Source organism: Sphaerodactylus townsendi, linkage group LG08 (assembly GCF_021028975.2).
Source record: "Sphaerodactylus townsendi isolate TG3544 linkage group LG08, MPM_Stown_v2.3, whole genome shotgun sequence".
NCBI lineage: Eukaryota > Metazoa > Chordata > Lepidosauria > Squamata > Sphaerodactylidae > Sphaerodactylus > Sphaerodactylus townsendi.
The window spans coordinates 7,786,264-7,798,594 of NC_059432.1; the positions used below are offsets into that span (position 1 = coordinate 7,786,264).

General features: G+C 48.3%; 1 protein-coding gene across 4 annotated transcripts in view; it reads left to right on the top strand.

The window, feature by feature from the left end:
• Window positions 1-12,331, top strand: part of NFKB2 (nuclear factor kappa B subunit 2) — an 86,602-nt gene that overhangs the window by 39,168 nt on the left and 35,103 nt on the right. For all 4 annotated transcript variants that reach the window (XR_007245208.1, XM_048504879.1, XM_048504883.1 and 1 more), the window contains 2 exons: window positions 6,582-6,649; window positions 8,082-8,209. Coding sequence is in view for 3 of the 4 variants with exons in the window: in XM_048504879.1 (XP_048360836.1) it covers window positions 6,582-6,649; window positions 8,082-8,209 (196 nt within the window). In the remaining variant the exon portion in view is untranslated. The remainder of the gene's footprint in view (window positions 1-6,581; window positions 6,650-8,081; window positions 8,210-12,331) is intronic.

Genomic DNA, 12,331 nt, shown 5'->3' on the forward strand with positions numbered 1-12,331 from the left:
ATGGCAGCTTGCTGGAAAAGGCACCCCTGGCAGATCACTGACATTCAAGATTAGCTGTGCCCCCTCCCAAGTGGATTGGAGAAGATATGCATCACGAAGGGGCTCCTATCATGGATTCGTGGGATTACAGAGGCTGGCTCCAGTATTTAATATCCTGGACCCATTTCCCAGCAGGTTTCAATGAATGGGTTGATGCCAGAAAAGTTAGAGCCCCTTGACTAGTAAAGGCATTCCATAAGCAGTACCCTCATTGACCGGAGGGGGGTGGTCTTAAGGGGGGCGGAATGTCAGAGGGATGTTATCTGTGTGATTAAGATGCGTTCCTTATTCCATGTAACTGCCTAAAGTAACAAATCAATGCTGCTTGAAAGATATACCGTATGTAACCACTGCCATCTGTAAATTCTTTCCTTGAGCTCTACTTCACATGCTTTGTAGGAAACTAGGCTTCCCTGGGCACCTCTGTCCCATGAGAATAGAATTACGATCGTTATCTTGTGAGGCAGGAAACCAGGTAGCTCTTCCACTATCTGTTGCTGAACTTGGGGCGTTTCGGCTCCAAATATTGTTTTTCACAGATTCTTGGGAAACGGGGTGGGGAATATTCCATGCGGAATGGAGGGGGCTGTGAGTGCCAGTTTTGTCAGAACTGGCTTTGCCAAGTATGATGCTTCAATACCTCATCAATAAACGCTGCTGATCAATACCCCGGAGTCCGTTTATTGGCTTAAGGTTCTGAGACCTAACATCTGTCACCTAAGAACTCGTTGTGGAAGCTGTATCAGACACATAGATTTGAATTCAGTTGGGTTCCTCAATAATTATCAGTAGGCTTAGAAAATATTATTAACTTTTGCCTGCCTGAGTATACCTTCACTTCTACAACAGGGAAACTTTTTAAGTTTGAAAGGATTTCTTCTGCTATGGATATATACAGTCCAGTCCCCTCTACTTTCAAAACCATTACATCCTATTAACTCCATGACACAAGTAGAATCACCTAAATGAACTCCAGCTAGAACCTCTCCATACAATCTAATTAACTGAGTTGATCCTGCTGCCCTCTCAGAATCTAATTATCTAATTATATTGTCAAGGAAGACTAGATTAGTTCTTTTTCTGCACTACTACCTGCTGACCAATTTGTGATTACTGACAGACTGGAGCACCTGGGAGCTGGACTCCTGGGAAGCAAAAGGGGGCTATGTTTGCGTTACCACCCCAGACATCTTCCCCTACTGTGGATAATACTGTGAAGATCCCTCACAAACCTGGCCTGTCCTTACCCTCATCCAGTGATCTACCTGCTAGGTCAAGAGGGAATGAAGATGGAGCAGTCAATCAAGAGAAAGAGGATTTCAAATTTGGACTGAGCAAGTTGTTGGTACAGAACTTGGTGCAGACAAATCCCATAATCTAGACTGAAGGACCCTTTCTAAAATGGATATGTTTGTATTGACTCCAAGGGGGAGCTGGATAGGATAGAGAAATCTGATTGACAGTTAAACCTTTTATCATGGTACCTGGGTTTGTGTGTGTGAGTGAGTGAGAGAGAGAGAGAGAGAGAGAGAGAGAGAGAGAGAGAGAGAGAGAGAGAGAGAGAGAGAGAGAGAGAGACTGCATGATCCTGGTTTTCCTATATTCCTGTGTAGCTTTGATATTTTATATCTGCAAGAAACATTGATACCAGAGTCTGGCTTTCCTACTCTTCGAGGTTATTGAGCTTTTGATACATCTGCAATAAAGACACTTCACAAAGTTTGAAAATTGAAATAGTGGGGGAGTGGTCTCTGGTGACTTTTGTTTCTGTCAACATAAAAGTAAATGTTCAGGTCTTGGAAACTGATTTACAACATTGCATTCAGAACTCATTGATCCAGGGCCAATTTATTGGTTCCCTTATGTGTATCAATTTTTATATTCCAAACCTTTTAAATCACAGGGTAAGGTGAATTTTTGGGACCTTTTTGTCTGACATTCTCAACCCCTTAGCTATTTGATTCCCAAATTCCCATCTTGTTCTCTTGCCCTAACCCTCTATAATCCAAGTCTGGCTTTAATATTCAGGTCACTGAGCAAGCCTGTCATTTGGACTGATTGTTACAAGATTCAGTTATTAACAAGTCAGGCCTCAGATTATGGGTTCAAGGTACAGGAAAAGAGATTCTGCCTAAACATTAGGAAGATCTTCCTGACAGTAAGGGCTGTTCGGCAGTGGAATATGCCGCTTTGGAGGATGGTGGAATCTCCTTCTTTGGAAGTTTTTAAACAGAGGCTTTGATTGTGTGTTTCTGCATGGCAGGGGGTTGGAATCGATGGCCCTCGGGGTCTCTTTCAACTCTATGATTCTGTTACTCTCCAACAATAGACCATTAAAATTACCAATCTTACCAATTACCAATTCTTGAAAGGGATGATTTAATCAGGAGTGTAAAACTGCCAGAAAAAAGTTAGTCAATTATACAGGATAAACTCCTCTCTTGATGGAAGGAACATGCACAAATTATCTTATTTTACTTAGATCCAAATATAAACAGCTTCTTAAAAGAAATTTGACCATGCCAAGTGACTATGGCAGGAATTAGGGATGGCAGTACAAGAGAAAAGGGAGGTACAATTCTGGGATCTCTTTGTTGAAAGCTGCGGACGGTGCAGACCCAAGGTCTGGGGGTCGAAGACTTTCAGGCATCCCAACCTAGCATCAGTATCCCCTGCCAAGGCAATCCAGTCGGCCAAACAGGTGGGTTCGCCCCCCATGACAACCATTTGTGTAACTCTGGGTTCAAGGCTTCCGTGAAGGTGAGAACTAACATCTGGTCAGGCTGTTACCGCTGTTTGCCAGGTAACAATAAGTGATTTCAGCTCAGCAACTTAATGAGGTGCAGGAAGCAGGCGTTCTTCAAAGCAACAGGATTTTATTGCGAGTGGTGGTCGCAGCTCGGTCAGGAGAGAATTGCACTCTTGCAACGCAGAGCAAGAACTTTTATTCCCAAACTTCAAAGGGGGCAAAAGGGGCAGGAAATGGGAGGTGAGGGGGCAAGTCCCTCACCCAGACACCAATCAAAACAAACAACACGCAAACAAAATATATTTACAATTTCTGAAAGAGATTAAAAAACTCTCTGTCAGGCATCTTCCTGCGAGACCTCGCACAGGTGCTGAACGGAAAGCAGATAACGTTCATTCAGAAAACTCCAGGTGAGCTCGTTGCCGCACCCAGCTAAGTCCCTTATCAGATGGCTGTACTCCTTAGTAATACCCTGGGGCTCCCACCCTGCATCGCTGTAACAAAGAAAAGTTCAAACTGTCCAATGGTGGTCCCTTCACATCTTCCAATGGCTGGGGACCTTTGGGTGCTGGCAACAGATTCGATTTGCAAGTCCAAAGAGGGTCTTTGTCTTTGTCCAAGTGTCGGCTGGGTGTTGGTCTAAGCTGCATTCCAGAGCCAATGTTCTTGTCCCTTAATATCAAACCTTTCTGGCCACTGCTTTGGCCATCAGACACAAATTTCAAAAATAACATTTCTAAACTTTAAACGTTAGGGAAACCTTAAAGGGATAAACACATATACTTATACTTATGGGCAAGACTTTACAGATACTTATTGGCATGGCTTTCTTAAAACTAACAATAACAAAACCTTAAACTAGCTGAAGAACCTAACTAACATCCTAAACTGCAGGCACATCACAAATTCAACTTAAAGGGGCTTTTATTACATCCTAGAAAGGCATAAGCAAGAGGGAAACCGTATAGCATTGTCACAAACACACATATGCGTTCTCTGTAAACCTTATGGAGGCTTCTGAACCACACAAGTCTCCGTGTCCGGGCATGGAGCCAGGGTAGCCAGGCAACCTGACTCAGGAAAATATTTTGTTTATTTTCCTGGAGGTAACAAGGCCAATTGGATATCTTACTAACCAACGACCAAAATCAACCAGGAGTCATGGGTTCAAGGTGGAGGAAAAGAGATTCCACCTAAATATCAGAAAAAACTTCCTGACAGTAAGGACTGCTCGACAGTGGAATGCACTACCTCAGAGCATGGTGGAGTCTCCTTCTTTGGAGGTTTTTAAAGAGAGACTGAATGGCCATCTGTCGGGAGTGCTTTGATTGTGTGTTCCTGCATTACAGGGGGGTGGACTTGATGGCCCTTGGGGTCTCTTCCAATTCTATGATCCTACTCAGAGATCAGAGGTCTTATTTCAACTTTAGCCTCTAGTAAGTCTCCCAGTGAGGACTTATTTATCCATGAATTGTAGAAGTCTTTTCCAGACTAGTGGGCCTCCATTTCAGCTAACCAGATTTTTTCCTTCTGGATTGAAATTGAATATTGTGGTCCCTATATTTACAAAGGGGAACAAATTGGACCCTCAGAAATACCACCCAATAAGTTTGTTGAATATAGCAGCAAACTTTATAGTAAATATTTCTTATTTAGGATAGAGAATTGGGAGGCTTCCTACCAAGTAATCCACCCCCAACAAGCCAGCTGGGACAGTCTGCCATTGGTCACTGCCAAACACTTCATCAGCCAAACACTTCACTTCATCAGTCCTGGGTATCAAGGGCACTACAGCTGCTTTGGATGTGGCCTTTGTAGATTTGGCAGCAGCTTTTGACTCCATTGATAGAAATAACTCTGGAGGAAATTAGCTGACACAAATATTGACAAACATCTATTACTTCTCATATGTGGAATGCATGTTAATAGCTTTGCTAAAATCAGGATGAGTATCTCTGGATCTTTACCTGAGGGAATCCCAGTCTTCAGGGGGATAAAGCAGGGATGTGCGCTGGCCCCTCTGCTCTTCAACTTTTAAATGCATTTACATGGTATAGTTTTGAGGCTATCTGAGTTTGTTGCCCTTCTTTAAGCTTGCAGAAAATGTCCATCCTCTTGTATGCTGATAATATGGTTTTGATCTTCACACGAACAGGTCTAAGATCTACTTAGACTAGGTGATTTTTGTAATGAAAAAGCTTTAAAGATTAATTACAATAAGACTAAAGTGATGGTCTTTAGGAAAAACTCTTGAAAGTTCTGGTGGAGTATTCATGGGGCCTTTCCCCACTTCTCCTGCTGCCGCCGTCGTTGCGCGCTGCTCTGAGTGCGCGGCATCCCCGGCGCGTGTCTGGGCGTCCCCACGACTCTGTGCGGGGTCATCCAAAGGCGCCGTTTTCGCCAGCGCCAGGGATGCCGCGCTCTGAGGGGGCGCAAGAGCGGCAGCGTCAGGGCGGCTGCGCTGTTGCCGCCCCTGACGTGGGGAGTGCAGTGGGACCCCGCGCTGCTTGCGGAGAGTAGCGCGGGGCTTAAGGTAAGTGGGGAAGGGCCCATGGAATTCCTATCGAACAATTGCAGCCCCTATAAATACTTCGGAATAACTTTCAGCAAGACTTTAAACTGGAAAACGAATTTTGCAGTTACCAGATCCACGGTCTTGAAGGCCATTCTGAATTTTTTATTTTACCAAATGTGGTTTTTTAATTGATCCAGCTATAAAAAGTATATCTAAGCAAGGATGCCTCCCAACCTCTGCATGGTGCAGAAGCATGGGGCTGGAATGATCATCTGATTTCTATCTTGGAACCCATCCAAACTCTCTTTTTAGAAGAATCGTTGCCTTACTCCCGCAGCTTTGATGCAGGCTGAACCTCAACAAAGGCCCATATTCACAGAGCCATAATAAGGAGATCCATCTGTCACTGACTCTGAACAATCAATTAAAACTGGGGATGCAGAAAGCAAAAGTATGTCCAGACTCTATTTCAGTTGCTCACCCTGGATGCCCTGCAAGAATTTTGCCCCCCCCCCCCCTTGAGTTCCCTGTTGTGGTGAGGGGTGCCTTTAAGACTTTGTATTAATAGGTGGAGTTAAGAGTCCCCGGAAAGCAGATGGGGCTGAGGCCTGGAGGAGCTAAGACAGAGATCTTCGGTGTAACTGTTTATAGTTTTAGTTGCTCACACAGGTGAGTGTTGTGACAATGAGAAGGATCCTATTCTCATCTTCAGAGGCCCTGTTTTGGGTGGCTCTGCCTCCCGAGGCTAGACAGGGGGCAACGCAAGAAAGGGCCTTGTTGGTCATGTCACCAAACTTTGCCACTTCCTTCCAGGGAGATTCACATGTTCCCCGCTATCACTGTTTTTTGCCACTGGGTGAAGACTTTGTTTGTTTTGCCAGGTGCAACTGACCCCTCCTTCTGGCCCTATGTTTTAATTGCTGTTTCTGTGTTTTTATATATGTATTTTAGTTTGGGCTTTAAATTGATTTTACAGTTGCTTTAGGCTTTTAATTATTAGTGATCCTGATGAGGCCAGAGGAATATTCTGTAAATAAGCAATAATTCTGAGCAGGCCTTCTGGTGAATGCATGTGGCAGAGGGGAGATTTGAACTGGGTCCTTCCTGATTTATAGCTATTACTGTGGGCCGCTGCTCTATATCAACATCCAACACGGGGTGGGTAAGAGAAGTCTGCAGACCCAGAAGGGAGGTAGGGAGGGGGTGTTTACCTGCAGTGCAGAACTAGCCATGGCTTCTGGTGTGTTTCCTGAATCTACCTTTCCCTTCTCCCTGCAGCAAGTGTGGCAACTCCCCCCCAGAGAGCTGCTTCTTCAGTCTGATCTGCAGCCTGGGCTCCTTCATGGGTGAGTTCTGGAGTGGCTGCAGCTTAGCTCAGGATTCCCGGCACAGCCTGGTGTTCTGGAGGAGGCAGAGGAGGCTGAAAGAGATGGCTGGATTGATGCTGCACCACTTTTGGACTCAGCACAGGCCCAAGTTTTCATAGGTGCAGGTTGTCTGGGGAGAGCCAGCATGGTCAAGGTGTAAGACTAGGATCTGAGAAATGCGGGCTTGAATCCCCGCTCTGCCGCAGACCGTTGGGTCACTGGGTGACCTTGGGCCGGCCCCACACTCTCAGCTGTCACCCTGGCAAGTGTTTAGAGGGGAGAACTCCAAGGAATCCCGGGTCTGAGTCGCAGAGGCAGGCAAGGACAGGCTGCCCCTTGAAGACCCGACAGGGTCACTGTGAGTCAATTGTGACTTGATGGCCAAAAATATTTTAAAAAGTACTTTGGGACACTTTCACTTGGATGCTGGACTTTGGAGTTCTTGCAAATCTCCTAAAGCTTTATGAGTAATAAAACCAGGATTTTTATGTGCCTTTTTCTGACGTCGAGGAAGGCGGTGTTGGACAGACAAAAATAGGGGAAATGGTACAGACATCTGGGAATGGAAACATGATCGAAGCCTGCAAAGGAGGCAGGTAGAGCGCCTCTGTGCTCTGAACACTGGAGCTATTTGCTGAAAATGGCGCCTGGGGCAAAAATGGTGCCCAGACCCCCCCCCCCGTGGTATTCTGCCCCCTGCCCCCCCCATAGTGCCCTGCCCCCCCATTTACCTGAATTCAGCTAACTGAAAAAAGCAGCTGGCTGAACTCAGGTAAATGGGGGGCACCCCAGGGAGGGGGGCCTGAGATCCAGCCACTTCTGGGAAGGAGGAGGGGCATGGCTGCACCTCGGCGTGACGTGCACATGCCACCTAGGCAGGCTGGGGCCTGGGCAGTGCGCACACATCGCACTGAGGCCCTGCCACACCCCTCTTCCCTCTTGGAAATGTGTGTGTGTGGGGGGTGATTTTTCCACCCCCCACATGACTTCCACAGGGGAACCGGGGCATTTGTCCCCATGGGAGCTACACCACTGGGTTCAGCCATGCTAGTCTTAGGGTGCCAACTCCAGATTGGGAAACACCTGGAGCTTTGGGGGGTGGAGCCAGGAAAGGACAGGATTTTGTGAGAGGTTATAACGCCATAGAGCCCACACTCCAAAGTTGCTGTTTTCTCCAGGAGACCTGATGTCTGCTGTGTGGTGGTCAATAGTAACTCCAGGCACCACCTGAACGTTGGCAACCGCAGGTCCTCTCCTGCATGGTCTTGTCTGGCTCTCATTCCCTGGGCATGGAGCAGAGAGAGCCCATGTCTCAAACCTGGCTACATATTCTGGCCTTTTTCCTGACATAGGTCACATTTGTAGCGTCTCAGTTGGTTCCTGAGGCTCAGCCGTGTTTCCTTCTCTCCAGTGATGCTGGTGGGCCTGCTGAGGTATGCGCAAGTCCTTGAGCACTGTGGATCTTCCCTTCTCAACACCCTGGGACTGGCAGCAGGCTGGACCTGTGCCGCTGGGCTCATCATGGTTGGCAGCTTCCAGGTAAGAGAGCGCTGCCTTGGCCGTGGCCACACGCATTCAGCTTCAGACGGGGGAGGAACCAGTTTGGGTTTGAAGCGTCGCGGTGCTCACGGTGCTCACGTCACAGGTGATCTGCTTTTCTGGTTCACAGGAGGCTTCATCACTTGTTTGGTTCCTACTTAACTCGGGAAGTGCAGAGAAGTTAATTTTACATTTAAATAATAGCTTTGTGATGTGAACACATGTTAAAGTCAAACTGCCATTTGTGGACTAGCAAAGCACAACACAACCTGTTGTCCACTGCCCAGTTGGACAGGACTCTTTTATTTGAGGCTTTCCACTCTAAAAAAAGCAAAGAAGTTGTTTGATTACAACATTGTTTTGTCCGGGTGCAGACCCACCTCCATTGCCAGATCTGTCCCTGAGCAAACAACAGTGCCAGCAACAGGGAAGTCCACCAGGATAGCGGTGGCAGCAGAAATGAAGCAAGAGCAGCAACACAACATGGGCCCGTTCCCACTCAACCACACCCACCAGCCGCCATGCCAGCAAGGAGGTGAAATGCTGCAGCCGCTGCTGGCGGTTTTAGCCCTGCAGGCCATGGGAGGGGAGAAGAGGCTGCTGCCCTGGGGCCTCGTGAGACAGCCAGTTGTTGCAAGACTTCAGGGCAATTGACTGAACATCCGCAGTCTGCTGTGGCTGGAATCAGCTGGCTATTGTGGGTTTTCCGGACTGTGGCCGTGGTCTGGTAGTTTTTGGTCCTAACGTTCCGTCTGCATGTGTGGCTGGCGTCTTCGGAGGCGTGTCACGGTCAGATGTGTTCCTCCCCAGGGGACAGGGTGGACTGTTTTTGTGGCGGGGTATATGTTTTGTCCACTTCACAAGGGGGTGAGGCAATTTGCATGTGTTTGGGTGGAGTGTTTTTACAGTTGTGTTTGGTGTTGCGTTTGTAATCACATTCACAACTGCACTTGCAATTGCTGCAGTCAGCGAAGGACAAGAGAGACCCCCTGAGCGCCTCAGGGGCAGTTGAACAAAAAGGAAGAGAGTCTGAAAATCAACAAAATCTGGCTACCAGTTCGAAAGAACATCAAAACCAACAACCCAGAGACATTCAAAGGCAACTGCAAGTGAACTCCACCCAGACACATGCTGAGTTCAGTTGGAAATGCGGCTGCAAATAGTGCCTGCAGCAGTAGCTTCATGGGCGGGGGGGGGGGGGGGGTCTTAGAAGCAGGCCACTGAGGATGTTACTGGGTTCTCTCCCCCGGCTGCAGAAGAGAGACCCAGAGGAGAGGAGGAAGAGGAAGCAGGTGCTGCAGCCCCCACCCCCTCCCATTCTGAGGCTTTGCAAGCCCAAGCAGCATAGAAAAGGCCGCGAAGGACAGGAGCATGGAGGCCCCAGAACCCCAGAGTTCAATGGGGCGGGGGGATCAAAAGGAGACTAAATGGCAAAGTGCCAGAAGAACATCTGCCGGGTTCAGGCTCTGACATACCCAGCTTACAAGGGCCAGGCAGTGGGTGCTCTTGCAAGGCCTCCATCGCAGACCATGGAGAGCCTCTGCCAGGCAGGCATAGATGGGCCAAGAGTTCAGTGCAAGGCAGGGTCATCCTCAGATGTCTGGATAAAAAGCCAAAGAAAAAGCAGCCCCCTCCTTGAATTCCTTCTCCCTTGCCATAAAAATAAACAGCCATCAGAGCTAGAGTGGTCAGTCCTCCTCAGCAGTGTGAGACAAACTCCAAAGCAAAGATGCAAAAATAGGGGGGGGGGGGGGTTGGGGAGGAGAGCAAAACTCATGCCTGCTGTGCTGTCAAACTCCCTGCAATACCCGAACTCTTGGCTGCAGAAATCAGTTTATTGAACAGGAACAATGTGAACAGATAAGAGTCAGCTTTTGCTGAAACTGAATCTCAGTACAGCATTTTTTGGTTAACATCCTTCCCCCCCCCCCCCCCCTTCACCAGCCGGGTGAAGTCACCAACAGATCAGCCGAATCAACCCTGGCGATCAATGGGGTGACAGATGTCGCAGCCAGATCGCCCTCACATCCAACAGCGTTTCCAAGCAGTGTGGAGTCTTCAAGACTGTACCAAAGATAACGCCAGGTGGTGGCAGCCAACACAGAGCATGAGAAAAGCCAGCCCAGAGAGTGAGAAAGTAATTCAGGCATAAAGCAAAAGAAAACAAGAACCAGGGGGCTCCCGTGTTGCCAACTGCTCCTGATCCTCTGCCAAAGCCTTATGACCAGAACCAGGGAAGAGCTGAAGTGCTGATAGGTCATCAGAGGGTCTTGACGATGCCAAATGAACGCCACCTTTGTGAAACAGCTCCCCGCTTTCTGCACTTATCCCTGCCATATTCCTGGCGTCTTTCAATTGCTGGGCAAAGTAGCTTCCCTTTGTGGTCTTTAGAAAGTAATGAAGGTCCAGGGCGAGGGAGCTGCCCTCTCCCGCTGCGCCCCTCGGCCCCACGGGAGACAGGCAAAGGGAAGACGGTGGCATTTGCTTTCCCTCGGCTGTGCTTGGGGATGTTGGCAGCGTCTGCGCCGTGCTGAGATGTTTTTAGGCAGCTGCTGCTCTCATCGCGTGTCTGGCTCCCTTCTTCAGCCGTTCTCCTTCATATTGGGTCAGCCCGGATCACCTCCCAGAGAGGCCGTCCTCTGCCTCCTGAGTGACATCAGTCTGGGCCTGGGGGCTGGTGGTCCCTTGCCAGGAGGAGGCAACTGTCAGAGACTTCAAGTTCTAGAACAGGGAGCCAATATTCCAGTGGTTTGTAAAGGAAGACCATCCCTTGTTCAGACAAAGCCTGTGCATTCTTCCCCCCTAATCTCAGTTGTTTGAGGATAGATACCTTATCCACACCCATGGCCAGCCGACCTCTTCTAATCCAAACTTCTATAGCTGCCATATCAGTTTATTTCCAGTGCTTTGCAACTGACTGTCAGGCAGTCAGTGGGCGTTTCCCCACTCAGCATGATCCCCCCTATGCCGCGCGCTGCTCTCAGTGCGCGGCATCCCTGGCGCGCGCCCAGGCATCCCCACGACCCCACACTCTGCGTGGGGTGATCAAAAGGCACCCTTTGCAAGAGCGCCAGGGATGCCGCGCGCTGAGGGGGCACAACAGCAGCAGCGTCGGGGCGGCTGCGCTGTTGCCGCCCCTCTCGTGGGGAGTGCCGGGGGACCCCGCACTACAATCCTCAAGTAGCGCGGGGCTTAAGGTAAGTGGGGAAAGGCCCAGTATCAAATGTCTCAAAATGTCGCCACATTTCTTTTCCATTTGGTCCAGCACCGTTGTCCACACGGGTTCCTGCCCCCGCATGAAATATGAACGGGCCAAGGGGTGGCAGTCTATCTGCTTTTCTCTGTTTCCTGCTGCCAGCCCAGCCCAGCCCCTCTCTGAATCTGAATCAAGAGATCAAAAGGGATAGAGAAAATATGGGCAGTGTGTGCTCAGATTGAAAACTGTGGTCTGTCTACACCCTTCAAAAAGCTCTGAAATACCAAATCATGGTTCTAGCCTTTTTCCCATTTATCTTTATTTAAATATTTCTACATCTCTCATATCCCTGTATCACTAATAAGAAAATATTAAATGGTTGTGCGTAAACTATGGAAATTTGAGTTCTACCCCTTGAGAACTTTTTACAGTGTTGAATTTCAACTATTACACAAAAAGTTTAAATCTGAATATAGTATCTTCAATTTTGAAAACTAGGATCTGATTCATGCATTCGCTTGAGCAGGCAACACTCTTCAGATGGTCAGGTGCCCCCCCCCCCCCCCCGCCCTTGGATACACAATGTGGAGCATCACACGGCACTCCAACTTGTATCATCATTCCCTGTCAAATAAAAGAGGAAGATTGCACAGATTGTGTGTGCACGGAGCAAGGAGACAGCCTCACATGGGATGTACAAAGAAGAGAGATGCTTCTTTCTTCTGCCATCACGCAAAGGGGATGAGTCGCTCATGTTTTCTGAATTCCACAGTCACTGTTCATGAATTCAGAATATTCAGTCCAAATCCTCAAGATTTGTCCATGAGGCTTCCTTGTCTGCCAGCCTGGATCCTTGCTGATGTTGCTCAATTAAATTTGATGTCAGGATGGTGAAGCTAGAGGCTGAAGGTGTGCATGGAAAAGAG